This window comes from Suncus etruscus, chromosome 18, assembly GCF_024139225.1.
Source record: "Suncus etruscus isolate mSunEtr1 chromosome 18, mSunEtr1.pri.cur, whole genome shotgun sequence".
NCBI lineage: Eukaryota > Metazoa > Chordata > Mammalia > Eulipotyphla > Soricidae > Suncus > Suncus etruscus.
Window position 1 is genome coordinate 35,267,925 of NC_064865.1, and position 27,987 is coordinate 35,295,911.

The 27,987-nt window shown below is 49.0% G+C and overlaps 2 protein-coding genes across 4 annotated transcripts; one reads left to right on the forward strand and one right to left on the reverse strand.

The window, feature by feature from the left end:
• Positions 1-265: 265 nt before the first annotated feature.
• Positions 266-3,284, reverse strand: PRRT1 (proline rich transmembrane protein 1). Of its 2 annotated transcripts, XM_049764699.1 has the most exons (4): positions 3,084-3,278; positions 1,475-2,007; positions 737-922; positions 266-580 (listed from the first exon to the last, which is right to left on the reverse strand). In XM_049764699.1, the coding sequence occupies exons 1-4, from the start codon at positions 3,100-3,102 to the stop codon at positions 404-406; spliced, it is 915 nt and encodes a 304-aa protein (XP_049620656.1). In that variant the 5' UTR covers positions 3,103-3,278; the 3' UTR covers positions 266-403. The 2 variants fall into 2 exon arrangements, with proteins under 2 accessions (XP_049620656.1, XP_049620655.1); XM_049764698.1 differs by having other exon boundaries at positions 1,475-3,284.
• Positions 3,285-4,828: 1,544 nt separating this feature from the next.
• Positions 4,829-27,987, forward strand: PPT2 (palmitoyl-protein thioesterase 2). Of its 2 annotated transcripts, none has more exons than XM_049764702.1 (9): positions 4,829-4,954; positions 6,022-6,215; positions 6,437-6,593; positions 7,363-7,458; positions 7,719-7,826; positions 11,741-11,824; positions 11,928-12,012; positions 26,926-26,980; positions 27,171-27,987. In XM_049764702.1, the coding sequence occupies exons 2-9, from the start codon at positions 6,030-6,032 to the stop codon at positions 27,312-27,314; spliced, it is 915 nt and encodes a 304-aa protein (XP_049620659.1). In that variant the 5' UTR covers positions 4,829-4,954; positions 6,022-6,029; the 3' UTR covers positions 27,315-27,987. The 2 variants fall into 2 exon arrangements, with proteins under 2 accessions (XP_049620659.1, XP_049620658.1); XM_049764701.1 differs by lacking the exon at positions 4,829-4,954 and adding an exon at positions 5,505-5,729.

A 27,987-nucleotide genomic window follows, 5' to 3' on the forward strand; every position in this document is an offset into this window, starting at 1 on the left:
GGAGTCGGGGTGGGGCTTGGAGAGGGGGGCTTTGGGAGCCCATCTCCAAGCTGGGAAGCCAAGCCAGGTGGAGTGTCCACGGGGTGGGGATCGGGGTGGCCGCAGCAGATGGAGTGGGTAGGGGGGCCTGGAGCGAGTGCGGACCCAGAGTGAGGCGAGGATTTCGGGGAGCAGCGTCCGGTGAGAGTGTGGGTTTGGGGAGCGTTCCGGAGAAACTGGTTTTGGAGCGTGCCCGCAAGCCTAGAGAGGGGGTTCCGCAAAGATCTAGTAGTACAGGATGCGCCCAAGTTCGGTCGCCCCAATGGCGGGTGTGCTGGGGCGCCCTTCGGATCGTCTGTGTGATCGCCGAACGCGCTGGGGAAATTGGGGGGAGCAGGGATCTGGGGCCGGGCCGTGGGCGTCCTTACGGGTCCCAGTAGTTCTCGTGGTGCTGCGCGGCTATGATGATGACCACGGTGAGGATGGTACAGAGCACCATGGCTGCGATGCCCACAGCCAGGGAGATGAAGGAGAAGTTCCTGGCCTCGCGCGAAGCGATCTCGGCGGACACCATGTCCCCGCGCGCCAACGCTGTGCGCACCTGCGGTTGGCATGGGGGGCATAGGGGAAGGGATCAGGGAAAGCTTCCTGGTCAGCTTAGCCCACCCTAAGAGGCTCCCCAGGAAGTCCAGCCCTCCCTGGGAATATGGAACACAGAACCAGGTGCCTCCCGTGGCCTGTCCCTGTCCTCGCCCACCTGCACAGCCTTGAATATGGCGATGATGCCTGTAGGCCAGAAACAGCAGATGGTGGTCAGCACTGCGATGGGCATGTAGTCGTGCGGCGGGCGCCTGGGTTCCAGGAGGGCCAGTCCCGGGCCCTGAGGCGGTGGGGGCAGCGTGGAGGTCACTCCGGTCCCCCCCGGGGCCCCTCCAGCATAGGGCTGTAGAAGGAAGGTTGAGAGCAGAGGCCTTCACTCCTATACTCTCAGAGTTCACCAACCTTCAATGTCTGGAAGAGCAGTTTCCAAGAATCTATCTGATCTCATACTGTCCCCAAAAGTCCACTATGGTCTCTCCCTCAATTCACTAAAGTCATACATTCTGTATTCTAGGGGTTCTCTACACTCCTACCCCCAGCACTATTCCTCTCTCCTGGTCTTATTTCAAGACCATGCTTCTTTTCTCCAAACACCCCATCCTAGCCACCTTGCTGAGGCCCTGGTCTTAGCTCTTCTGTTCTGGCAGGGACCCTGGATTTTATTTGTCTCAGGCCCTTTTTGGGAGCCCTCTGGGGACTAACCTTTGACCCCTTCCACACCCTGATCACCCCATGCTCCAGACTCCCCCAGTCCTTTCTCTCTCTAGGCCTTGGCCCTCCCCACTCCTGGCCCGCTCTATTTCTCCATCCCACCAGACATGTGTCCCCAGTTTCGGGTCTTGCTTTATCATGACCCCACGCCCCATCCCAGACCCTGCTTTGCGGGGTGGCTTACCGCACTCACGGGGTAGACAGGCAAGTAGGCAGTGCAAGGTTGCAACTGTAAGGGGTAGCCTGGCGCCACGTAGCCCCCCAGTGGCAGCGTGCCCACTGCGCCCGTGTGCGTGGGCACCACGAAGCCGGGCGTCTGGGCCGTGTGAGAGGGCGCCGGCGGGGGCGGGGCGGCGGCGGGTGGCGGCGGGGGCAATGTGCCCTCGAAGCGCGTCTCCTGCAGGTAAGGGTCGGGTGGCATGCGGGGTAGGGTAGCGCAGCCGGGTGGGGGGCCGCCGGCTGCTGAGCCGGGCGGGGCGTGGTGCGGGGGCCTTGGCAGCGTGGCCGAGGACGAGGGGCCCCGCTGAGCGGAGGCCGCCGAGGAAAGCCCCCCAGCCCCTAGGCGCGGGAGGGTGGCGGTGCCAGACTGGTGGTAGTGGTGGTGGTGGTGGTGGTGCGAAGAGGGGGCTGCCTGTGGGGGTGGAGCAGGGGCTTCGGCCGGGGGTTGGGGAGCATTGTAGGGAGGCGGAGAGGTGTGAGGGACTGAGTCCGCGAGGCCTGGGGGTGCAGGGCAGAGGTGAGGGGATGGAAGAAGAAACAAGACAGAAATGAGACCAGAAGGGGCCGGAGAGATAGCACAGTGGTAAGGCGTTTGCCTTGCACACAGCCGACCTAGGATGGACGGTGGTTCGAATCCCATAGGGTTCCCCGAGCCTGCCAGGAGCGATTTCTGAGCACAGAGCCAGGAGTAACCCCTAAGCATCGCCGGCTTTGGCTCCCCCCAAAAAATATATATAAATAAAAGAAATGAGACAAGAAGGTGAGAGTGATGGGGGGGCAGAGGATGAGGATTGGAGACAGATACTGGGAGAAACAGGAAATGAGCGAGAAAGCATCTTTCTTGGGACAGGAGAGGGTATCTAGGCCATCTGTCCCCCCCCTTCTTCCTTCCCTTCTAGTTTTGAGGTCACAACTCTCAGCGACGTGAATGCACTTGCAGCCCCAAACTCTACCCCCTGGGGCTGATGGCTGCCTCTGGGCTGTCTCTCTGAGTGTGCGCACATGTGCAGAGAGCTGTGCAGCGCTGTTAACATGTGCTCCGTTCAACAGTTGTATAAACACATGTAGGCTATGTTCCACTCCGCTCTTCCTTCAGTGAGGAGGGGGTCCCCGGCCTCTCTGGGAATTGGGGAGGTCTCATTTAGGGTGGATAAAGAAGGATCCTGTGCATTTTGTGCCTCTGAAACCCCCCACCGGATTATGGCTACGTATTTTCTTTTTTTAACCACCGAATGATCCCATACAGGCCACTGTCACCTGTCCATCTGTCACTCCCAAGGATGCTGTCCCCGCAGTACCTGGCGGATGCTAAGCCACTCTCAGACTTCCTTTACCCTCTCCACTTGCCCCCTCTGCCTGCGCTGTTGACCAGGGGCAGAGCCTGAGAGTGGGAGGAAGGCCGAGAAGGGAGTCATATAGAAAGAGGAAGGACATTTGGGGAGGGGGGATTTAAAATGTTGAGGAGAAGCAGACACCCCCCCCCGCTGGGGAGGGCCAAAGGTGGGGGTTAGGGTTAAGGATGGGGGAGGGCCCGGAGAACCTGAAAAGGTCTGGAGCTGCTGCTGTTTTTTTACCTGACTTTTCAGATGACATGCCTGCAGTCTCTCGCTGGGACAGGGTGTTTGCTGCTGGAGTCGAGATCCTGGGCTGGTGCTGGAAGCTGGGTGCACGGATTGCGCAGCCGGCAGCAGCGCAGAGATGGAGAGAAGAAGACAGCGGTGGGGGGTGGAGGGAGGGGGGGAGCTTAAAGGGACCGAGGCAAAGGAGGGGGAGCGCTTCAGACGTACCCCCACTCGGACTCTCTCTCTCTCTCTCTCTTGATTTGGACTAGTCTCTCCTCCTCTCACCCTGGCATTCAAGCCCCCAGTTTGGGCTCCCTTGGAGTTGTCATGGAAACAGGGAGGCAAGTAAGACCAGGCAAGGCGGGTGGGACTAAGGAAAGGAAGGGGGGAGAGAGAACTCTGAGAGTCTTCCCAGCCGAGACTGGTTGTAGTGATATTGTGTAGGAAGCTAGCAGGTGCTCCCCGGTTTCAACACCCCAGTTCCCTGAGCATATGGTTCACACCTCCCAGCTTCCCTCGGAGTCCCTGCAAGATTCTAGGATCCTCTCCCAAATCTTTGGTTCTCATTCACCCATTAGGAGAGGTGACTATAGATGAAAACTGTAAAGGTGAGACCTTTCTGGCTGCAAAATTCTCAGGCTTATCTTTGGACCTGCCTCCCTGGGCCATCTGGAGGCTAATCGGACTGTTCTTTCTCCAGTACTTCTGGGGGGGGATATTGGTCTCAGGAGTGAGGTAGATAGGGGAGCAGGCTTTGAACCAAGCTGGAAAGTCTGGGTGTGACGGTAGGGTTGGGACCTTCTTTCCTCCAGGGTGAAGCTGCTGAAACCTTGGGGATGAGTGAGTGAATCAGGTGCTCATTTCTCACAGCCCTTTGGGAATGTGTTTGATTCCCCTCAAGCACTGGGTTTCTTAGAGTCCCTGGGCCTTCGGCCTTCAGATCCATTCCTTAAATCCCACCCATCCATCCACCCACCACCACATCCAAGACCAGTAGCACCACCTCCAGAGTCAAGTTGGGGGCACAGCGGTAATTGCAGTCTTTTTATTTGCTTATTGCTTCTCCAGAGCTCCACGAAGGGGAAGGAGGCGCCCATGGAGACTTACGTGAATTAGGCCTTTGCAAAAAACACAGTCGGGAATCATTGCCGGCCGCCCCCACACACTCTCCAGTTTCAGACTGGCAGTTCCCGGCCCCCGCCTGAAGTAGTCATTTTCTTCCCAGGCCCAAGGCCTTCCCCTCTCGGGCCCAGTCAGCAGAGGGAGCTTTTTTTTTTCTGAGGTTTTGGCCCGATGTGATTTAATCCCGAGGTTGAATAGTTCTAGACTCTTAGAGTTCCCACTGCCTTCCCCCATCCCATCCGGGCAAAGGAGCAATTTAGTTTTATTGCAAGACTTTAAAGTTTTGTGTTTGTTTTTTCTTTCGTGTGTGTTAGTGTGTGTGCTTTCTAGGTCACATCATGCAGTAGGGTGGAGTGGGGGGGGGTGTTGGCCACTCTTGGAGGTGTTGGAGCAGGAGGAGGGGCTGGGTGTTTGTGTGTATGGGGAGGGCTTTTGGGGGTTTGGACAACAACAGGGTTGGCCTCCTTCAGGCTGGCAAAGCTGCCCAGCCCTTTGATCTCCCTCTCCTCCTAAAAAAAAAAATAGACTGGTAAACAGGGAGGAGTTTAGGCCAGGAGCAAAATGCTTTTTACCGAGCTAAAGTCTACGTGCTAGTTGGGCCCCAAGTCAAGGCCTTCTTCGGTGTGGTGGAGGTGTGAGCCTCTGGGCTCAGAGGATTGGACGCGGCGGCCGGGCTGGGAGCCGCCTACGGGCAACTGGCGGGGCCCCGGGCAAGGTGCTGGGGTCGCTGCGGTTGAAAGACACGGAGGAGCCGCGCGAGCGTGAGTCAGCGCTGCCCCAGGGGCCCTCCGCCCCCAAGGAGGGAGTCATCCCGGGGGAGCAGAAAATAAAGCTGGAGAAACTGGGCCAGGCTGCGCAACGATCTCGAGGGTCCTCGAGGGTTCTCTGCGACTCCGAGGACAAGAGTTGGACACGCACTTGAGCTAGAAGAGTTGTAAGGCGCTGGCTGACCTGGGGTGCGGGCGGGCAGGCGGGCAGGCAGGCAGGCAGACAGGCTGGCAGGCCAGGCCCCGGGCCTGGGGTCCGCTGGGCATTCTGCGGCGAGAATGCCATGGCGAGAATGCCATGCAGACAGCTGGCTCTGCCCTGGAGCCGCGAGCCCGACCTGGGAAGAAGGGCGATTCGAACCCAGCGAGGCCGGCCCCCCTCCCGGGTCGGGGGTGCCAGCAGCTGGGCCTGCAGAGGCCGAAGCTGCCAGCGCGTCCCAGGATCTACCTCTTGCCTCTCTCCTCTCTGTCTCTCTCTCCCCCGCCGTGCCAGTGGATCGCTCCTCACGCTCCTCCCCCGCTCCTCGGCCGCGGTGGAAAGTTCCATTGCCCCTCCGGTGGCGGCCTTCGTAGCGGGGGACGCAGACACGGTTGTCAGGGACAGTCCCGGACGTGACGGCTGAGCGTCCCCGAGCTGCCCGTCACTCCCCTGCGCGCCCCGTCCTTGTCCCCAAATCCCCCTCGTCCCCCCTATTCCGCCCCCGTAGGCTCCAGATCGGTTAGGCAGAAGTAAACTGCAGGCGGAGCGAGGCGCTCGGACCCTGGCCAGGTGGGGGAGGTTTGCACTTTCCAGGGGGGTGTGCGCTGCCGCCCGGGGCTTCTTGCATGGTTGGGGTGAACGCTGGTTGGAAGAGCCGAGGCCTGGCTGAGTTGGGGGGCTGGGCTTCCGGCTCTCCTTGGTGCGGCTGGAGGTGGTAAGAAGTAGGTTATTTTGCTGGAGAAAAGACTTGATGTGGGTAAGGAAAGGCAGCTTGGCTCTGGGACATCTATCTGTCATTACGGCATGGGAGTTGCTCTCTGTGTCTCTCTCTGTCTCACAGACCCTCATACCCTCTTTTTAGGCCAGAGCATGCTGCAGCTCCGGGGGCCCCGGCTCCCTCTGCCGGGGATCCTGCTCCTGTTGCCATTGCTGCTGCCGCTGCTCCTGCCAGCAGCTCCTGCGTCCCAACGCGTCTCCTACAAGCCGGTTATCGTGGTGCACGGGCTCTTTGACAGCCCGTCCGCCTTCCGCCACCTGCTGGAATACATCAATGAGGTCTGGCAGGGACACCCCTGTTGTGGGTTGTGTGCACCTCTCAGTGCAGAGGTTGGGGTGAGAGAATGGGGAACTGAAAGACCCCATTTCGCTCTTGGTTCTGCCCGCTGCCCCCGCGGAGCTGGTGGGGTGTGCGGGACTGGGTGGTGAGAGCCCAGGCTTGTCTGCATGCTGGGGTTCATCATTCCTTCTGGTTGCAGCATTGCCTCCCTTCTTCATAGACACACCCTGGGACTGTGGTGACAGTGCTGGATCTCTTTGATGGCCGAGAGAGCTTGCGACCCATGTGGGAACAGGTGCAAGGGTTCCGAGAGGCCGTGGCCCCCATCATGGCAAAGGCCTCCGAAGAGGGGGTGCATCTTATCTGCTACTCACAGGGTAGGCATCTTCCCCTCACCCAAACTCTTAAATCTTATCGGAGTCTTTCTTTGGGGGTTTGTTTTTGGGCCGCACACTTGGCAGGCTTGGGGAACCGTATGGGATGCTGGGGATTGAACGCAGGTCAGCCACATGCAAGGCAAGTGCTCGCTCAGCTTCCTGTACTATCTCTGATCCAAAGTTTTATTGGAGTCTTGACTTCTTTTTGTTTTGTTTTGTTTTGGGGCCATACCCGGTAATGCTCAGGAGTTATGCCTGGCTATGCTCTCAGAATTTGCTCCTGGCTTGGGGGACCATATGGGACTCCAGGGATCGAACTCAAGTCTGTCTTGGGTCAGCCGCGTGCAAGGCAAACTCCCTACCGCTGCACCATCACTCCTGCCCCAGGTCTCGACTTCTGAGAAACTTTCTATTGCTCTCTTGGCTGAACTGCAGTGCTCCAGCCAGCAATCTGCTGGCTGATAGCTCGCAGAAAGTTCTTGTTTTTGCTTATGTCCTGATGGGAAGGAGGCTTACTGCACTGGTGACCCCCTTCTGTCCCCATCACCCATGATTTTGGACATTAGGGATGAGGGGAAGTACAGCTGCCCAAGAGTTAAGCATCAGAGACTCAAAATAACTCTAGCTCTGTCATTTATATGACATGTCATCTTTTGCTTTCTCTGAACTTAAGTTTCCTTTATGTACCTAGTGGTGGTGGTAGGTAGAAGGGGGCAGCTGTTGACCTGGTGGGGTCTGAGTTCCTCTTCGATGTATATTCTGTCTCCAGGGGGGCTGGTGTGCCGGGCACTTCTCTCAATCATGGATGACCACAATGTGGATTCTTTCATCTCTCTCTCATCTCCACAAATGGGACAGTATGGAGGTGAGTGGACACTATGGACTTTAAGGGGGGCCTTGAGTTGGCAAGGGGAACAGAAATATTTGGGGCTATCTAGCATGTTTGTTCTCTTGACAGATGCATACTATTTTGTTTGCTTATTTTGGGGGCCCTACCCCGTGATGCTCAGGGGTTACTCCTGGTTCTTCACTGCGGAATCATTCCTGGCAGTGCTTGGGGGATTTCTAGGTTGGCCTCATGCAAGGCAAGTGCCTTACCCTCTTGTACTATCTCTCTGGTCCCAGATACAGACTACTTAAAGTGGCTCTTTCCCACCTCCATGAGGTCCAATCTCTACAGGATCTGCTATAGCCCTTGGGGCCAGGAATTCTCTATCTGCAACTACTGGCATGGTGAGTAGAGGATATGAAACTGGGGTCACCATGGAAAGAACATCCTGGTTGCCTTAATCCACAGCAGTGAAAATGATGATAAGTTTATTGGGCTCTTACTATGTGAATAGACATTGCTCAATGCTTTATATTTATCACCTATTTTCTCACAGTATAGTGTGGTCAAGAGCAAGGCAAACTTGACTCTTTTATTTTATTTTGTTTTTGGACCACAACCATTGATACTCAGGGGTTACTCCTGGCTATGTGCTCAGAAATCGCTCCTGGCTTGGGGGACCTTATGGGATGCCGGGGGATCGAACCGAGGTTTGTCTTAGGCTAGCTCTTGCAAAGCAGATGCTTTACCTCTAGCGCCACTGCTCTGGCCCCCTTTTTTGCTTTTTAGTTTTGGGTCACCTATGGAGGAACTCTGAGCTCTGTGTTTCAGATTCATTCTTGGCAGTGTTCAGGGGACCATGCAGTGCTGGGAATAGGTGCCAGTAGTTGAACCTGGGCCTTCTATATGGCCCCTTGAGTTGTCTTTGTCCCTGTCTTTGTGTTTATTCCCTAGAGGTACTGGTGTGGGGTAGTTCTTTAGGGAGCTGTATCTCCCTAAACTTTTTTTTTTTTTTGAGCCATACCCCAGTGATGCTTGGGGGTTACTCCTGGCTATGTGCTCAGAAATTGCTCCTGGCTTGGGGGACAATATGGGACGTGGGGGGAATGAACTGTGGTCCTTCCTAGGTTAGCGCATGTAAGGCAAATGCCCTCCCACTTTCACCCCTAAACTCTGGCCCTATCTCCCTAAACTTTTATCTTTAAAGGTTCAACTAGGAAATATTTTAATTTTTTTCAGGAGATATAATTTCTGGTTTTGTTTTTTGAACCATATACTGTGATGCTCAAAGTTTACTCTTGGGAGGTTGGAGAGATAACACAGCAGTAGGACGTTTGTCTTGCATGCTGCCCACCTAAGATGGACCTGGGTTTTTTTTTTTTTTTTTAGATTTTGGGCCACACCTGGCGGTGCTCAGGGGTTACTCCTGGCTGTCTGCTCAGAAATAGCTCCTGGCAGGCACGGGGGACCATATGGGACACCGAGATTCGAACCAGCCACCTTTGGTCCTGGATCGGCTGCTTGCGAGATTCGAGATTCGAACCAGCCACCTTTGGTCCTGGATCGGCTGCTTGCAAGGCAAGCTATCTCTCCGGGCTCTGGACCTGGGTTTGATTCTGTGCATCCCATATGGTGCCTTGAGCCTGCCAGAAGCTATTTCTGAGTGCAAAGCCAGGATTAACTCCCTGAGCACCACCAGGTGTGGCTCAAAACCAAACAAACAAACAAAAAAGTTTACTCTTGGGCTGGAGTGATAGCACAGCAACAAGGCATTTGCCTTGCATGCTGCCAACACAGGGTGGGCTCTGGTTTGAATTCTGACATCCCATATGGTCTTCCAAGCCTGCCAGTAGTGACTTCTAAGCACAAAGCCGGGAGTAACTCCTGAGGGCTGCTGGGTGTGACCCAAAACTAAAAACGAAACAAAATAAAAAGTTTACTCTGGGTTCTGTGCTCAGAGATCACTCCTGATGTGATTTGGGACCACATGAAGTGCTGGGATTGAGCCTGGCTAGGTCAGGTGTATGTAAACCTAGCACTTTACTCTCTGTCCTATCTCTCCCACCTAATAAATGTTTTGTGTGTGTGTGTGTGTGTGTGTGTGTGTGTGTGTTGTTTTTTGGGCCACACCTGGCATTTCTTGGGTTTCTTCTGGCTCTGCACTCAGAAATCGCTCCTGGCAGGCTCGGGGACCATATGGGATGCCGGAAATCTAATCCGGGTTTGTCTGGAGTTGGCAGTGTGCAAGGCAAATGCCCAACTGCTGTGCTATCTCCCGACACCAATGGCTTTCTTTTTTTTTTTTTTTTTTTTTTTGTGGTTTTTGGGTCACACCCGGCAGTGCTCAGGGGTTATTCCTGGCTCCAGGCTCAGAGATTGCTCCTGGCAGGCACAGGGGACCATATGGGATGCCGGGATTCGAACCGATGACCTCCTGCATGAAAGGTAAACGCCTTACCTCCATGCTATCTCTCCGGCCCCACCAATGGCTTTCTTTTTCTTTTTTGTTTTTATTTTTGGATAATATTCAGAGGCCATGTGTTGTTGGGAAATTGAACTCAGTTCTCCCAGCATATGAGGCATTATTCAGCTCTTTACATTTATTTTTTCTCTTACCCTAGGATAGTTATTAAGACCATGGATGCTGTGTCTAAACTGCTTTATATATACTGTATTTTCTGGTGTATAAGACGACTTTTGAAACAAAAAAAGTCAACTGAAAATCAGGGATCATCTTATACGCCGAGTATATCCCGAAAAATGTTTCAATATGCCACTGATTGTCTGAATATTGCCACAAAATGAATTTTTCAACTCGATCCTGCACCAATCACTGCAAGGCTGCTCGACTGCCTCTCTAACTCAGCCAATCCAAGCAGGCTTTTGATGCATGCAAATTAGACAATGTTCTAGACCCAAATCTTCACTGTCAAAAGCCTGCTCAGGTTGGCCAGAGTCAGAGAGGAAGTCTATGACAGTAGAACCTTTGAACCTTTGCTTGTTGTGATTGGCTCACTGTGGTACATACAGTTGCAGCATAGGAACGTTCTGTCTGATACAGCATATATAGGCCTAAACCTATGTTTTAACTGCAAAATTAGGGGGTCGTTTTATACGCCGGAAAATACGGTATATATAATTTTTGGTATTTTTGGGCCACACCTGGCAGCACTCAGGGGTTACTCCTGGCTCTGCACTCAAATCGCTCTGGCAGGTTCAGGGGAACCTTATGGGATGCTGGGGCTTGAATCCAGATTAGTACTGGGTTGGTTCACGTTGGCCCCACTGCAAGGCAAATGCCCTACCCATTGTGTACCCATTGTGCATTGTACTATTTGTGTTTAAATTTAGTTTAAAGCTTTTTTTCCCTGGGACTGGAGTGATAGTACAGAAGGTAGGCCTTGCCTTGCTCACTGCCTACCCAGGGTTCCATCCCCACCCTCATCCCCCAACATTGCCAGGAGCAATTCCTGAGGACAGAACTAGGAGTAATCAATCCCTAACTATCACTGGGTGTTGCCCAAAACATAAACAAAAAAAATCCAATTATACCTGCTGGGTGACTTTGGACAATATATTTAACATGTGACTCAGTTTTCTTCAAATATGAAATAATAGCAACAATTATAACACAATACCTACCTTAATAAAATGGTTGTGGCAGGGTCAGAGATAAGACAATGGGCAGGGTGCTTGCCTTAAATGAAGTGACCTGGGTTTCTCAGCATGTGTATGCTCCCCTGAGCCAGGAATAAACCCTTAGTACTTCTGGGTGTGACTTAGAAACAAAGCAAAAATAAAATAAAATAAAATGAAGTAGGTGCTTATGGACTAGGGAGTTGGGTCTGAGGGCTGGAATACCTGCTCTGCACAAAGCCCTAGTCACCACGTGGTCCCCTAGGCACTTCCAGGAGCCACCCCCTAGCACCCTCTCAGAGAGAGTCCACCCCCAAAGCAACAAAACAGGTGGTTTGTGAAAATGAAATGAATGAATGTAACATATCTGCACAGTACATTGAATAGTATTGGGCTTATAGTAGGTCCTAGGTAGAGGTGTTTGCTGTCATGTGTAGTTATTATTACTATTCTATATATTACTGTTCATGTCAGCTATTATCAGTCTCCAGTCATGTCTCCTGTCATTTCTGTTATCTTTTGTTTTCTGAGTCATAGCTGGTGAAGCCCAAATGCACAGGGGTTTCTCCTGTTGGGCTCATATAGAGTGCTGGGAATTGAATCCATGTGTGCAAGACAATCTCCATATCTGCTGTACTATCTTTCCAGCCCGATAATCTTTCTAACTGCTGTTTGTATCCAGATCCCCACCATGATGACTTGTACCTCAATGCCAGCAGTTTCTTGGCCCTCATCAATGGGGAAAGAGACCATCCCAATGCCACCGGTAAGACCCCAGGCCTCATCCCTCAGTCTCATTTTCTGCTTCTCTGAAACCCACTATCTCCTGGTCTGACCTGGTAACTGAGTATCATCTTCTCATCCTGCAGCCTGGCGGAAGAACTTTCTTCGTGTGGGCCGCTTGATATTGATTGGGGGCCCTGATGATGGTGTTATCACCCCATGGCAGTCCAGGTAACAAGGATTTCTGTGGCAAATAATCAGCTAGGGTCAGTCTTTGTCTCTTAACTAAAGTCGGCTGCTCCTCTACTGCTTAATGTTCCCCCTACCTGCATTTATCCCACACCCAAGTCAAAAACATGGGCGGCTTCCCTACAGGTCTTTGTATCTTGCCAGTCCCTGAGTCCTGCTCAGTAATTTCTGAGTGATAAGCCAGGAGTAACCACTTAGCACAGCTGGGTGTGGCCAACATTTTGTTGATAATTAAGTTTCAGTCATACAGTGTTCTAACACCCATCCCTTCACCAGTTTCCCTCCCTTCCTCCACTCTCATGCCGGTCTGCCTAGATGGCAGATTTTTCTTCTCTTTCTCCTCCCTTTTTTTTTTTTTTTTTGAATTGGGTCAGCCTCAAAAAAGCACTTTATTGTTTTTTTTTCGTAAGACTCCAGTCTGGGTATTTAGTGCTGTTATTTCTCAAGTCTTTTTAGTCTTTTCAGACCCTTTCCCAGCACTTATTTTCCACAGTAGTTTGGGTGCCAGCAAACAGCATGGCCAAACCCAGTCATATTTTATGATTATTTTTTGGCTAGTTTTGCTAAGTATAAGCCATACTAGTAATCATTACCACTGTTTATTTGACAATAAATTGGTGCCACACACAGCTTTAAGGATATAACTTGGGCTTCAGCCAAAAAGCTATCTATCTATCTATCGATAAGCCAAATAGATAAGCCTAAAAGCTATCTATCGAGTCTAGAAACTCCTGAGTATGTCCAAGAATGTCCACCCAATCTCACTGGTTGGATCTGATCAATCTCACTGGTTGGATCTGATCATTTGGCATTGCCTGTCTTCCTGTGTGCACCAGAATTCTTTCCTGGAGCAGACCTACCCTTCCTCTTTCCCTGCACTCTCATTTTGGCTGTTAAGAGTCAAACTGCTAAAAAAAAAAAAAAAAAAAAAAGAGTCAAATTGCTGCTAAAATGATAAGAAATAGGCACCAAGGTTTGCAAAACTTTTACTTACAGGGCATATGCATATCACTTTACTTCCTTTTAGTTCTCAGTTCTTGCCCAGATTAATCATAGTAATAATAATAACTATTGGTATCATAGTGGTGTCCTCTCTTTCCTACTGTAGCCCCTTCATCATTTCTATTTTCTTAGGGTATTAATTTCATCATTACCACTATTTTGGGTGGGTTGGTTTTTGAGCCACACCATTAGCACTCAGGGGTTACTTCTTTCTTTTTTTTTTTTTTTTTTGTTTTTTGGTTTTTGGTTTTTGGGTCACACCTGGCGATGCTCAGGGGTTACTCCTGGCTGTCTGCTCAGAAATAGCTCCTGGCAGGCACGGGGGACCATATGGGACACCGGGATTCGAACCAACCACCTTTGGTCCTGGATCGGCTGCTTGCAAGGCAAACACCGCTGTGCTATCTCTCCGGGCCCGGTTACTTCTTTCTTATTACTCAGAGATTACTCCTCAGGTTGGAGGGACCAAATGGGATTCTGGGGACCAAACCCAGGTCGGCTGCATGCAAGGCAGAAACCCTACCCCTTATGCTACTGCTCTGACCCATTTACCACTTTTTTAAATATCAAGGATCAAACCCAGGCCTTACAAAGCAAGTGCTGTACCATAGAAGATCCTGGGGATGTAAGAGTTTTGGGCTGCTTAGCATGGGGCAGGACAGCAGAGGACAGACAGTACATATGGATTTGGAGCAATTTCTGAGAAATTACTCACTTTATTTAGGTGAGAGTGGGATACTTACAATGTGCTTCAGCCAATCAGGGTAGGGGAAAGCAAGATGCGAATTAGGTATGTTTAGATACACTCACTCTACTTCTACTCTACATTTCTGGCCCTTTATCACATTTCTTTTTTTTGGGGGGGGGGTTTGGGCCACACCCGTTTGATGCTCAGGGGTTACTCCTGGCACTTGCTCATAAATTGCCCCTGGCTTGGGGGGACCATATAGGACGCTGGGGGATCGAACTGCGGTCCTTCCTTGGCTAGCGCTTCCAAGGCAGACATCTTACCTCTAGCGCCACCTTGCTGGCCCCTGTTGTTTTGTTTTGTTTTATTGTTTTTTCGTTTTTGGTAACACCCTTCAGTGCTCAGGGGCGACTCCTGCGCATTACACTCAGAAATCACTCCTAGCAGACTCGGGGGACCATATGCGATGCGGGGTTCCAACCACCATCCTTCTGCATGCAAGGCAAATGCCCTACCTCCATGCTATCTCTTTCCAGCCCCATATCACATTTCTTTTTTTTTCCCTTCCTCCCTTCTGCCCTCTTTATCACATATCTTATCACTTTTTGTTTGTTTGTTTTTTTGGGCCATACCCAGCATGCTCAGGGATTACTTATTTCTGGCTTTGTGCTGCGAAATTGTTACCATCAGGCTCAGGTGACTCAGGTGACCATATGGGATGCTGGGGATTGAACCTGTGTCAGCCATATGTAAGGCAAACACCCTATCTGCTGTGGGCCCCAATATTTCTTGTCACTTTTACTTAGCTGGACTATATTAACCCCTAGTTGCATTCCCACCATCCAATTCCTCAGGAAAACCCCTGGTGCTGCTTAAATGCTTCACTTCAGACCATGCCTTTTCATGGTCTGAAACGTCACCTGAGCTACTGACTTAATGTTCAATTTTGGGGTCATGCTCAGGGGCCATGGTCATGGGCTATACTAGGCAGTGCTTGGGGACACTCCTGGCAGTGCTCAGCTATTATTCTCAGCAGTGTTTGGGGTGGGGGTGATGAGGCAGTGTGGGGATTGAACTCTGGTTTCCCACACCAGATCATGCACTCGGGTCTTTGAGCTCTCTCCTTGGCTCACTACAGTCATTTAAATTACTCAAAAAACATTCATTGAGCTCTCTGTGTCAAAACACTATTCTGGGCCTTGGAAATACATTGGTAAAAATCAAGAAAGCTTTTATGTAGCTTCATTTCTAGTGGGTTAGACGAATAATAAATATAAATACGTATTTTAGACAGTGATAAAAGAAGCAGAAGTAGGGATAAGAGTATGACTGGGGGAAGAGAGAGAGATAGGAGGGGAAGGTAAGGGGACCTTGCCCTGCCTACTGCCTAGGCACCTCACATGGTTTCCTGAGCACCACCAGGGGTCACTCCTGAGCACTTCCCAGCGTGGCCAACCCTCCTCTGCCCACACACACAAAAGTTAGGGTGGTTAGTCTCTTAGACAGGGGCCACAGAAGTCTCCTGAAAGAGTCATTTGAGCAGAGACTAAAGGAAGTGAGAAAAGCTGTTCTATCATCTCAGGCAGAGTGAGTCAAGGAGAGGAAAGAGCTGCTGCAAAGGGCCAGGGGAATGTGCGTGAGAAATAAGAATACTGTGTAGGGTACTGGATTGATAGATTGGGAGTTTGCCTTGCACACAGCTGACCTAGGTTTGATCTCCAGCATCCCATATGGTATCCTGAGCACAACCAGTAGTCAGGTGTAACCTCTGAGCACTGCCAGATGTGCCCTCTCCCCCCCAAATAGCAAAAAAATACTGTGTAATGGAGTATAAGGGATAAGGGAGAGAAGGTTATAGAAGTAATAGGGAACCAGTCGAGTTTTTAATATTTTTGTTTGCGGATACTCCTTGCTGTGCTCAGGGTTTACTTCTGGTTGGGCTCAGCTACTGGGGATTGAACCCAAGCTGACTGCATGCAAGACAAGTGCCCTATTATTTATCTCACAAATCTTGAAGTGGTTGAGCTTGTAGGCAAACCCAAACCCTTGATATTTTAAAAATGTTTATCAGGACCAAAGAGAGATACTAAAGTGGGTAAGGCACTTGCTTTGAAAGCTGTTATTTTGGGAGGGTGGGCCACACCTGGCAGTACTCAGGGGTTACTCCTGGCTCTGCTCAGAAATTGCTTCTGGCAGGCACGGGGGACCATATGGGATGCTGGAATTCGAACCACCTTTGGTCCAGGGTAGGTTGCTTGCATGCAAACGCCCTACTGCTGTGCTATCTCTCTGGTTCCTGCAAGCTGTTTTTGTTTTTTGTTTTTTGGTAATAGCTAATTATTAAGCTGTTTTTTTAAACTTTATTTATTGATTGATTAATTGATTAGTTGTTGGGCCATACCTAGCGGTGCTCTGGGGTCACTCCTGACTCTCTATTCAGAAATTGTCCCTGGCAGGCTGGGGGAACCATATGGGTGTCGAGACTCAAATCGGGTCCCTTCCAGGTCAGCAATATGAAAGGCAAATCCCCTACCACTGTGCTATCTCTCCAGCCCACTTTGCAAGCTGTTGACCCTGATTATATTCCATTATTATATTACTATTATTATTATTATTATATCCCATTATTATTGTCTCCATAGCACTATTAGGAGTGACTCAAAATTTTAAAAAAATAATAAAACAAAAACAAATGTTTATCTACTTTTTTTTGGGAAATGTCTGACACCAAGCAATGCTCAGGATTTACTCCTGGCTCTGCATTCAGTAATCACTTCTGGAGAGCTTGGGAAACCATATGGGATGCCTGGGATAGAACCCCAGGTGGACTACATGCAAGGCAAACACTACACCCAATGCTATCTCTTCACTCCTTTTTATTTATTATTTTTCATTTGTTTTTGAGCCACACCTGGCAGTGCTCAGGGGTTACTCCCTGCTCTGTGCTCAGAAATCACTCCTGGGAGCTGGAAAGATAGCATAGAGGTAGGGTGTTTGCCTTGCATGCAGAAGACAGTGGCTCGAATTCTGGCATCCATATGGTCCCCCGAGCCTGCCAGGAGCGATTTCTGAGCTAGTGCCAGGAGTCACCCCTGAGAGCTGCCAGATGTGACCCCCCCAAAAAAAATGGCTCCTGGCAGACTGGGATGCCAGGAATTGAACCCGGTGGGCCACTTGCAAGGCAAAAACCCTACTGCTGTGCTATCTGTCTGGCCCCTGTTTATTTATTTTTAGTGCTGAAGATTAAACCCAGGACCTCATAAGCAAAACTTAAACTCAACCACTGGGCTACATCCTCCCCTCTTTCCAGGTGTAGCTCTCTTTCCCCCTAACAGTTACATTAGACCCAGGAGATAGCTCAAGGGACTGGCACATGCTTTACATATGAGGGGCCTTTTGATCTCGGGTACTGATTGATGCTCTAAGCACCACCAGGAGAGCCCCTTGGACACAAAGCTAGTTAATAACCTTAGAGTACTGTTGGATGTGGCAAAAAACAACAACCAACCTAGATATACACATCATAAAGCTTATCTTTTTGTTGTTTTGAGCCACAACTGGCTGTGCTCAGGTTTTACTCCTGGCTCTATACTCAGGGATCACTCCTGATAGTGCTCTGGGAACCATTTGAGGTGCTGGGGATTAAACCCAGGTCAGCTGCCTGCAAAGCAAGCCCCTGCTTGTACTTTATGCAAAGCATTTTATCATACTGGCCCTGGCTCTTTTTTTTTGTTTGTTTGTTTTTGGGTCAGACCCGACAGAGCTCAGGGGTTACTCCTGGCTCTGTGCTCAGAAATCGATACTGGCAGGCTCAAGGGATCATAGGGGAAACCAGGGATCGAACCATCATTTGTCTTGGGTTGGCCACGTGCAAGGCAAATGCCCTACACCTGTACTCTCTCTCCAGCCCCTTGTTTGTTTGTTTTTGTTTTTGAATGATACTTGCCAATGCTCTGAGGAATCGTTCATGGTGGTTCTTGGGGATGATATTCTTGGGGTCTTCTGGCATTTAGATAAATACTTTAACTTTGAACCATCTTTGAGCCTCTAGTGTTTTTTTGTTTTGTTTTGTTTTTGGTTTTTGGGCCACACCCGGCGGTGCTCAGGGGTTACTCCTGGCTGTCTGCTCAGAAATAGCTCCTGGCAGGCACGGGGGACCATATGGGACACCGGGATTCGAACCAGTCACCTTTGGTCTTGGATCGGCTGCTTGCAAGGCAAATACCGCTGTACTATCTCTCCGGGCCCGAGCCTTTAGTGTTTTGAGTGACAGGTAATGCCTTACTATAAAGAGATCTCATTTCATATCTGCAGCCGCTGTTAAAATAATAGTTATTCATATTATAAGCCACATTTTATGTACCAAAACACTATTCTAAGTAATTTTAAAATAAAGCCCACTTAATCCACACAACAACCCTTTGAGATAATTATTTATCCCATTACTTCATTTGCCATAGAAGGTAATGTGCCTGTATTTGTAGAGTAAATTATGAATTTAGATGGTCACAAGAGGTTATTATTTAGGACAGGCAATAACTAACATGCTTAGAGGTACATAGTGGGGCATGTGATAAAGCTGGAGTTTAAATCTATTTAGGGGATGGAGAGATAGTACTTGGGGGAAGGTGTTTGCCTGGGTTTGATTCCAGTGCCTTATATGTTCCCCTGAGCACTGCTGAGTATGGCCCAAAACACACACAAAAGGTCTGGTTCTAGGGCTGGAGAGATAGCATGGAGGTAGGGCTTTTTTGCCTTGCAATCAGAAGGACAGCGGTTTGAATCCCGGCATCCCATATGGTCCCCCGAGCCTGCCAGGAGCGATTTCTGAGCATAGAGCCAGGAGTAAACCCTGAGTGCTGCCAGGTGTGATCCCAAAACAAAACAAAACAAAAGATCTGGTTCTAAGTGCCTCAGTGCTCCCCTATGTTTCATGCAATCCAACTCTACAACACAGGCCTCCAGCTTAGCTCCCCGAGTACATCTCTCTCACCCTTGCCAGTACTCTTCCATTTGCTGCCCAAGTCCAGGGTCATGGCTGGGAAGTTTGGGTTGATGCTCTGAAACAGGACAGTGACCTTGCATCTACTATAGCCCATTGGACTGAGCACTAGTAGCATTTATACAACTCTTCCCTCTCAGCATTCAGCGTCCACTCAGTGCTCATGCCAGTAAATATCCCTTTTTTGTGGGGCTGGATAGACGGGGTTGAGTCATACCAGGTGTGATTAGGGATCACATCTGGCAATGCTGGGAGTGACAGTAGGGATAGGCAGGACCAGGAAATGAACGATGATTAGCAGCATAAAAGCAAGTGCCTTAACCTCTTTACTATCTCTCTGGCCCCAGTAAGTACTTTTTGTTGGTCTGTTTGTTTTGTTGCATCCAGCAGTGCACAGTGGTTATTCCTGGCTCTTCACTCAGGAATCCCTTCTTACAGGCTCAGGGAATCATTTGGGATGCTGGGGATTGAGCCCGGATTGGCTACATACAAGACAAGCACCCTATCCACTGTACTATTTTCTGGACCCCCAGTAAAATTTAAGAGTTTACATGTAGGGGAGGTAGGGGAAGGTTTGGGTTTTAGATCATACCGAGAGTTCTCAGGGATCAGAGCTAGCAATGCCTGGTGGACCAGACAGTGCTGAGAATTGAACCTAGATTGGTTCTTGCAAGGCAAGCACCCTATTCCTTTACTACCTGTCTGGCACCATTAAATTTTTTTTTGGGGGGGGTTCCATACCCGGTGACGCTCAGGGATTACTCCTGGCTATGCGCTCAGAAATTGCTCCTGGCTTGGGGGACTATATGGGATGCCAGGGGATGGAACCTTGGTCCGTCTAGCCGCGTGCAAGGCAAATGCTCTACTGCTGCACCAATGTTCTGGCCCCTATTTTTTTTTAGCTTAATTTATTTATTGATTGGTTGTTGGACCACACCCAGTGGTGCTCAGGGGTCACTCCTGGCTCTGTACTCAGAAATCACCCCTGGCAGGCTGGGGACCACATGGGATGCCCGGAATTGAACTGGGTCTTTTCCAGGTCGGTTGCATACAAGGCAAATACCCTACTGCTGTGCTATCTCTCTAGCCCGCCCATTATATATTTAAAATTTTATTGTTTGGGATCCAGATAATACAGTGATAAGGTGTTTTCCTTGCACATGGCTGATCTGGTTCAATCCCCAGTATCCCACATGATCACCTAAACTTGCCAGAAGTGATCCCTGAGTACCACCTGGTGTGGCCCAAAAAAAAAAAAAACAAGGGGCCGGGCGGTGGCGCTAAAGGTAAGGTGCGCCTGCCTTGCCTGTGCTAGCCTTGGACGGACCACGGTTCAATCCCCCGGCGTCCCATATGGTCCCCCAAGCCAGGAGCAACTTCTGAGTACATAGCCAGGAGTAACCCCTGAGCGTTACCGGGTGTGGCCCAAAAAAAAAAAAAAAAAAAAAAAAAAACCAAAAACATTGGTTTCGGGGTCACACCAAACTGCTCAGGTCTTATTCCTGACTCAGTATCCATACTGAGAGTCATATACAGTGCTGGAGATTGAACCCGGGTCAGCTGTATGCAAAGCATGCTTCCTACCTGCCATACTATTGTTATTTTAAAAGTGGCATTATTCTTGAGCATTATACCATTATATGAGCATTATATGAAAGATTTGCACACAAAATTCAGATGCTTAAGAAGTGGAGGCTGGAGAGATAGCACAGTGGTAGGGTGTTTGCTTTGTACATCACCCATTCAGGATGGATGGTCATTCAAATCCCGGCATCCCATATGGTCTCTCATGCCTACCAGGAATGACTTCTGAGCACAGAGTCAGGAGTAACCCCTGAGCGCCACAAAGTGTGACCCAAAAACAAACAAACAAAAGTTAAAATGTGGGACTCCCCCAGTGTTTAGACCTCTCCTTTTGTTTTTGTTTTGTTTTGTTTTTGTTTGTTTGTTTGTTTGTTTTGGCCATACCTAGAGATGCTGAGGGGTTACCTCTAGCTCTCCATTCTCCATTCAGGAATTACTCTTGATGCTCTGGGGACCACCTCTGGGGCTATTGAAGATTGAACCTGGATCAACCACATGCAAATCATGCACCCTACCTACTGTACTATATTGCCGTGGCCCCCAGGCTTCTCCTTTTAACTATTATCTTATCCTTCAATGCCTGGTCAAGTGTACAATGTCCTAAATCCTGTTCTGCTCACTGCCAGTTTATAATCATTCTCTATCTGGTCTTGTTCCTACATCCTTCTCTGTTTGCATCTGGAACCTTGTTGTCTGTATCCCTTTGCTGGGACTTGCTGCTCGGTCATCTGTTACTTGGCCTCTCTAGAGCTGTGCTCCTGTGGCTCCCTGTCCCCTTGGCTTTCCTTAGTCTGGCCACGTGCCCATGGGTGAGATCCCTGCTGTCCTGCTTTCTGTCTGGGCACTAGTAAGGGGGCACAGAGAGTTGCATGGGGGTTTCCTTTACCTCCTGCTGTCTCCCATCCCCAGTACATAGTTTAACTGAAGGCCTTTTCTGAGGGTGAATTTAAAAGGTCCAATTAATTTTTTTTTTTTTTTTTTTGGTTTTTGGGCCACACCCGTTTGACGCTCAGGGGTTACTCCTGGCTATGTGCTCAGAAATCGCCCCTGGCTTGGGGGGACCATATGGGACGCCGGGGGATCGAACCGCGGTCCGTTCCTTGGCTAGCGCTTGTAAGGCAGACACCTTACCTCTAGCGCCACCTTCCCGGCCCCATCCAATTAATTTTTTAAGTTGTGCTTCTCTTTGGCACTCCCACTATATCACTTTCTTAGCCCTCACCTCAGTAAATATTCCTTTTATTGTTATTGTTTGTTTGGGGACTACACCTGGCAACTCTCAGGGCTTATTCCTGGCTCTACACTAAGGAGTCACTCCTGTTGGTGTTCTGGTGATTAAACCAGAGTGACTGCATGCATTTAGGATGCTGCGTATTCCACTGGGTTGGCCACATGCAAGGCCATACTTTCATACGGAGTAGTATCAAGTAGTATTGTATATACTCTTCCCAACTTTGCCTAGATTTCCTCAATATTTTTGTTTGTGTTTTGGTTACACCTGGCAATAATTCAGGTTACTCATGGTCTGCACTCAGGAATTAACTCTTGGAAGTGCTGAAGGGGCTATATAGGCTGCCAGGGATCAAACCCAGGCCAGCTGGGCAAGGTAGGCAAGCAGTCTACCCACTGTACTATTTCTCCAATCTCCTTCCCAATTTATTTTATAAATATATCAAGTAGTGTTTAGTGATTGAACCAGCTGTTGGGCAAAATGCTTGAATAGTGTGATGTGGTACTTCTCATGTACAGTAAATCTGTGGCAACAGCATTGCTGGCGTTTTCCTTGCAAGTGACTGATCCAGTACCAACCTTGGTTCAAATCCTGGCATCCCATATGGTCCCCCGTGGCTCCATGAGTAATTCTGAGCACAGAACCAGGAATAACCCCTGAGTGCCACTGAGTATGGCTCCAAAACCAAAAACAACATCAACAACAAAATGTACACCTCCCTTCACCAGTACAACTTTCCAGTCACTAATGTCCCCCATTTCTCTCCTCACCTATCCCTACTTGTCTTTGAGACAGGAATTCCTTCCTTCCTTCCTTCCTTCCTTCCTTCCTTCCTTCCTTCCTTCCTTCCTTCCTTCCTTCCTTCCTTCCTTCCTTCCTTCCTTCCTCCCTCCCTCCCTCCCTCCCTCCCTCCCTCCCTCCCTCCCTCCCTCTCTCTCTCTCTCTCTCTTTCTTTCTTTCTTTCTTTCTTTCTCTCTCTCTCTCTCTCTCTCTTTCTTTCTTTCTTTCTTTCTTTCTTTCTTTCTTTCTTTCTTTCTTTCTTTCTTTCTCTCTCTCTTTCTTTCTTTCTCTTTCTTTCTTTCTTTCTTTCTCTCTCTCTCTCTCTTTCTTTCTTTCTTTTTCTTTCTTTCTTTCTTTCTTTCTTTCTTTCTTTCTTTCTTTCTTTCTTTCTTTCTTTCTTTCTTTCTTTCTTTCTTTTCTTTCTTTCTTCTTTCTTTCTTTCCTTTTTTCTTTCTTCTTCTTCTTTCTTTCTCTCTCTTCTCTCTCTCTCTCTCTCTCTCTCTCTCTCTCTCTCTTTCTCTTTCTTTCTTTCTTTCTTTCTTTCATTCTTTCTTTCTTTCTTTCTTTCTTTCTTTCTTTCTTTCTTTCTTTCTTTCTTTCTTTCTTTCTTTCTTTCTTTCTTTCTTTCTTTCGTTTTTGGGCCACACTCGGTGGTGCTCAGGGGTTACTCCTGGCTGTCTGCTCAGAAATAGCTCCTGGCAGCCACGAGGGACCATATGGGACACTGGGATTCAGACCAACCACCTTTGGTCCTGGATCGGCTGCTTGCAAGGCAAATGCTGCTGTATCTCTCTGGGCCCAGGCATTCTATTTTTCTCTCTCCTATCATTGTCATGGTAGTTGTTAGTGCAGTTTTTTTTGGGGGGGGGTCACACCCAGCAGCGCTTAATGGTTACTCCTGGCTTTATGCTCAGAAATCACTCCTGGCAGGCTTAGGGGACCATATGGGATGCCGGGATTCGAACTACCATCCTTCTGCATGAAAGGCAAACGCTTTACCACCATGCTATCTCTCTGGCCTCTGCAGTTATTTATTTATTTATTTAATTTTTGGTTTTCGGTTTTTGGGCCACACCCGGAGGTGCTAAGGGGTTACTCCTGGCTGTCTGCTCAGAAATAGCTCCTGGCAGCCACGGGGGACCATATAGGACACCGGGATTCGAACCAACCACCTTTGGTCCTAGATCGGCTGCTTGCAAGGCAAATGCCGCTGTGCTCTCTCCGGGCCCAGTTATTTATTTTTTAACTGTGCTCTTTGCTCTTTGTGGAAGCTTCATATCATGGGCTGGTCCTTCTGGCCTGCATCTCTATTGTCTGCAAGTATTATTTACCATACCATCTTTTATTTTTTTTTAAATTACACAGCTGAGTGAGACCATTCTGTGTGTGTCTCTCTCCCTCTGACTCATTGTACTCAATGCAATAGTCTCCATGTCCATCCATGTATAGGCATATTTCATGACTTCATTTTTACTAATGGCTGTGTAATATTCCATTGCATAGATGTATCACAGATTTTTTAGCCACTCATCTGTTGTTGGGCACCTGGGTTGTTTCCAGATACTGGCTATTGTAAATAGTGCTGCAATGCATATAAGCATGTAGAGGGCATTTTTCTATTGTGTTTTTGTGTTCCTATGGTATATCTCTAGGAATGAAATTGCTGGATTATATGGGAACTCAACTTCCATTTTTTGAGGACTATCTGTATTATTTCCCAGAAAGGCTGGACTAGATGGTATTCCCACCAGTAGCGAATGAGATTTCCTTTCTCCTTGCATTCACACCAACACTGGTTGTTCTCGTTCTTTGTGATATGTGCCAGTTTCTGTGGCATGAGATAATACCTCATTATTGTTTTTGTTTTTTTTGTTGTTTTTTTTTTTTTGGTTTTTGGGCCACACCCTGTGACGCTCAGGGGTTACTCCTGGCTATGCGCTCAGAAGTTGCTCCTGGCTTCTTGGGGGACCATATGGGACGCCGGGGGATCAAACCGAGGTCCGTCCTAGGCTAGCGCAGGCAAGGCAGGCACCTTACCTCCAGCGCCACCGCCCGGCCCCTCATTATTTTTGATTTGCATCTTCCTGATGACTGGTGATGTGGAACATTTTTGTGTAAAATTTATATTCTTGAGTACCAAAGACTTGATCCTCGGGGCCGGTGAGATGGCTCTAGAGGTAAGGTGTCTGCCTTGCAAGCGCTAGCCAATGAAAGATCCCAACCATGGTTCACTCCCCCGGCGTCCCATATGGTTCCCCCCAAGCCAGGGGCAATTTCTGAGCGCTTAGCCAGGAGTAACCCCTGAGCATCAAATGGGTGTGGCCTGAAAAAAACCAAAAAAAAAAAAAAAAAAGAAGAAGAAGACGACTTGATCCTTGAGACCAGAGCAATTGTATAGTGGAAAGGGCACTTGCCTTGCAGGTATAGACCCAGATCCAGATTTGATGTCTGTCACCACATATAGACCCCCCTCAGCCCCACCAAAAGTACTCCCGGAGCACTACTGAGTATGGCCCAAAACAAAAGGACTTGAGCCTCTGACCCTTGACTTACCTCTCTTTCCCCCCAACATGTTAAAATTTGACTGTGTTTACATTAGCAACCTCTAATTTATGTGTGTGCATTGTGTGATGTTTATATTGTTGTGTGTGAACCATTTGGTAGTCATTTGCAAACATAATTTCAATATGTCAGTGTATTTCCTGTATAGGAAATTCTGTTCCATATCCACAATACAGTGATCAAAATCAGGAAATTACCACTGATTTAATACTTCATGTATTTGATTTTATTTTAAGTGTTTTCTTTCTTTTTTATTTTTTTCCCAAATGTTTTTATTTGAACATATGTCCTTTTAGGGGGAAAAATTGCAGTGCAAGATTAAGCCCAGGATCAAATGTTGTATTTAGTTTCTATATTTTTCAGTCTCAATCTGGAATTTTCCCATAGTCCATGACATTGATAACTTTTTATTTTATTTTATTTTATTTTTTTGGGTTTTTGGGTCACACCTGGCAGTGCTTAGGGGTTCCTTCTGGCTCCACGCTCAGAAATTGCTCCTGGCAGGCCCATATGGGATGCCAGGATTCAAACCAATGACCTGCAGGAAAGGCAAATGCCCTCCGTCATGCTATCTCTCTGGCCCCGACATTGATAATTTTTAACTAAATATTTTTTGAGAGGGTGCTGTTTGGACCACACCTGGAGATGCTGGGGGTTGCTTTCAGCAATGCTTGGAGTATTATGCAGTGCTGGCAATGGATCCCAGATCTACCACATCAAAGCACTTACTGATTCATATGCTAACTCTCCAGCCTTCTTGGCCAGCTAACTATTTTCTATACTCCCCTTAGATTGGTTTCATCACTATTTTCTTTTATCTTTTCTTTTTTTTTTTTTTTTTGGGTCACACCCAGCAGCACTCGGGTTACTCCTGGCTATGAGCTCAGGAATCACTCCTGGCAGGCTCAGGGGATCATATGGTTTGACGGGATTTGAACCACCATCCTTCTGCATGCAAGGCAAACATCTTACCTCCATGCTATCTCTCTGGTCCTTCACTATTTTCTTATGGTCAAATTTAGTTTAGGGTTTTTTTTTTTTTTTTTTTGGTTGCTTTGTTTTATTTAGGGGACACACATAGCAGTGCTCAGGGATACTCCCAGCTCTGTGCATGCAAAGCTTGTGCTCCAGTCCATTGCACCATCTCTCTGGCACTGGGTCCTGTGTTTTTGGTGGAGATTCCACACAAATTATGTATCCTTAGGTTATTACCTTATTATGTTAGGTTTTTTGTTTTCCTCCTCTTTTTGTTGTGCCCAGTGCTTACTCCTGGCTCTGCACTCAAGGGTCACAGAGGGGTCACTCCTGGAGGTCTTGGGGGACTATTTGGGTGCCAGGTTCTGAACCTGGGTTGTCTGTGTGCAGACCTTACCCACTGTATTCTCTCTCCAGCCTCTAGTTAAGGAGTTTTTGAGGGTCTTCTTTTTTTTGGGGGGGGGCATATCCAGTGATGCTTAGAACTTACTCCTGGCTCTGCACTCAAGAATTATTCCTTGGCAATGCCTGGTGTACTGCAGAACATATGGGGTGCCAGGCATCAAACCCAGGTCAGCTGTGTACAAGGCAGGTATCACTGCAACCCTGAGGGTCTTTTAAGAGGAATCTTGTTTGGCCTGGAGAGATTAAAGGCCAAGAATCAGGAAAGACCATGTCCCATCTTTATTTTTGTTTGTTCCTGGGCCACACTGTGATGTTTAGGGGATTCTTCCATTTACTGCGTGGGAGTCACTCTTAGCCGTGCTCAGGGAACCATTTGGTATTTGGAATTAAACCTGGGCCTCCTGAATGCAAAGAGTTTGCTCTAGACTATTGAGCCATCTCCTTAGCCCCATCTCTTTTGTTGTTGTGTTTTAGGTCACACCCAATAGAACTCAGGGCTTACTCCTGGTTCTGAGCTCAAGTGACCATATATGGTGTCAGGGATCAATTCCAGGTCAGCCAGTCAAAGCAAGAACCATACCCACTGTACTACCTCTCTGTTCCCTAACCCATCTGTATTTTATCCAGCTTTTCTGATAACATCCTTCTATTCCAATCTCTCTGTAGCTTATTTGGTTTCTATGATGCAAATGAGACAGTGTTGAAGATGGAAGAACAACCGGTGAGCATGATCCCCTGGGAATTACTTCCGTGATCCACACACACAGTCCCATCCCATGTCTGTAGCCCTCCCTGCCTCTAACCTGGGAGCTGGTGGGATCACCCTGTGTGGAAGGGGCCCAGGATGCCAGCAGAATCTAACTTTGTATTTGCCTGTGTTTCTCTCCTGTACCCTACTGCCCACCTTGAAGGTTTATCTTCGGGATTCTTTTGGGTTGAAGACTCTGTTGGCCAGGGGGGCCATTGTGAAGTGCACAATGCCTGGGATTGTGCACACAGCCTGGCACTCTAACCGCACCCTTTATGAGACCTGCATTGAACCGTGGCTCTCCTGAGGACTTCCGCAGGGATCCCCCTGAAGGCCCTGGCCCAGAGACCAAGTGGAGGCCTTGGCAGCTGATACCAAGATGTGGTGTGCCTGTGACCACGTCATTGCTCTCACACTGCCCCCCACCAACCAGGGCTCCTCGATCCCCTCCTTTGCTCCTCTGTGAATGACAAGTCCTGGGTGCCCTCACCTCACATCCTCTCCTTCGAAGGCTGCTTCATCTCGAGCATCCTCCCGAGGCTGAGGATGGGAAGGGACACACCAGGTTTTTAACTTTGGCTGCTGCTGCTGCTCCATCTCTGGCCGTGCCTGAAGAGGGCCCAGCCTCTGCTCACATGAGGTTCTCCCTCCCGGCCACTCAGGACATTTTTAGCTTCTGTTCTTTCTCTGAACTCGCAGACCGTCAGCTCTCCCAACCTCCATGAGGACTACTGTTAAGAGTGGGATTCTGAGGATCCCCTATGAGGACAGTTCTGTACTTGAAATGTCAGTGTTGGGGAATAAAATCTGTGGCCTGCAAAGCCCATCTCAGGTTTGGGGATCCCCCCAGTCCCTATGTTCAGTGTTGGGGTACCCATTGGGAGCCTAGTTTCTTTGAGGCCCTAGCCCCTCTTTTAGCTGCCCTTGAATGGGTGTTGCCCCAGTATTTATGGAAATAAAGTTCCATTTCCTCAGTGTGA

What these genes read in the sequence shown, in the direction of transcription:
- PRRT1 (XM_049764698.1), bottom strand. Translation starts at nt 2,212, where the DNA reads ATGCTTAGGGGTTACTCCTGGCTCTGTGCTCAGAAATCGCTCCTGGCA. An exon ending in CTGTCTACCCCGTGAGTGCG is followed by an intron (nt 923 to 1,474) that starts GTAAGCCACCCC and finishes TTCCTTCTACAG; the next exon opens with CCCTATGCTGGAGGGGCCCC. An exon ending in CCATATTCAAGGCTGTGCAG is followed by an intron (nt 581 to 736) that starts GTGGGCGAGGAC and finishes TGCCAACCGCAG; the next exon opens with GTGCGCACAGCGTTGGCGCG.
- PPT2 (XM_049764702.1), top strand. Translation starts at nt 6,030, where the DNA reads ATGCTGCAGCTCCGGGGGCCCCGGCTCCCTCTGCCGGGGATCCTGCTC. An exon ending in TCTTATCTGCTACTCACAGG is followed by an intron (nt 6,594 to 7,362) that starts GTAGGCATCTTC and finishes TTCTGTCTCCAG; the next exon opens with GGGGGCTGGTGTGCCGGGCA. An exon ending in TGAAGATGGAAGAACAACCG is followed by an intron (nt 26,981 to 27,170) that starts GTGAGCATGATC and finishes CCCACCTTGAAG; the next exon opens with GTTTATCTTCGGGATTCTTT.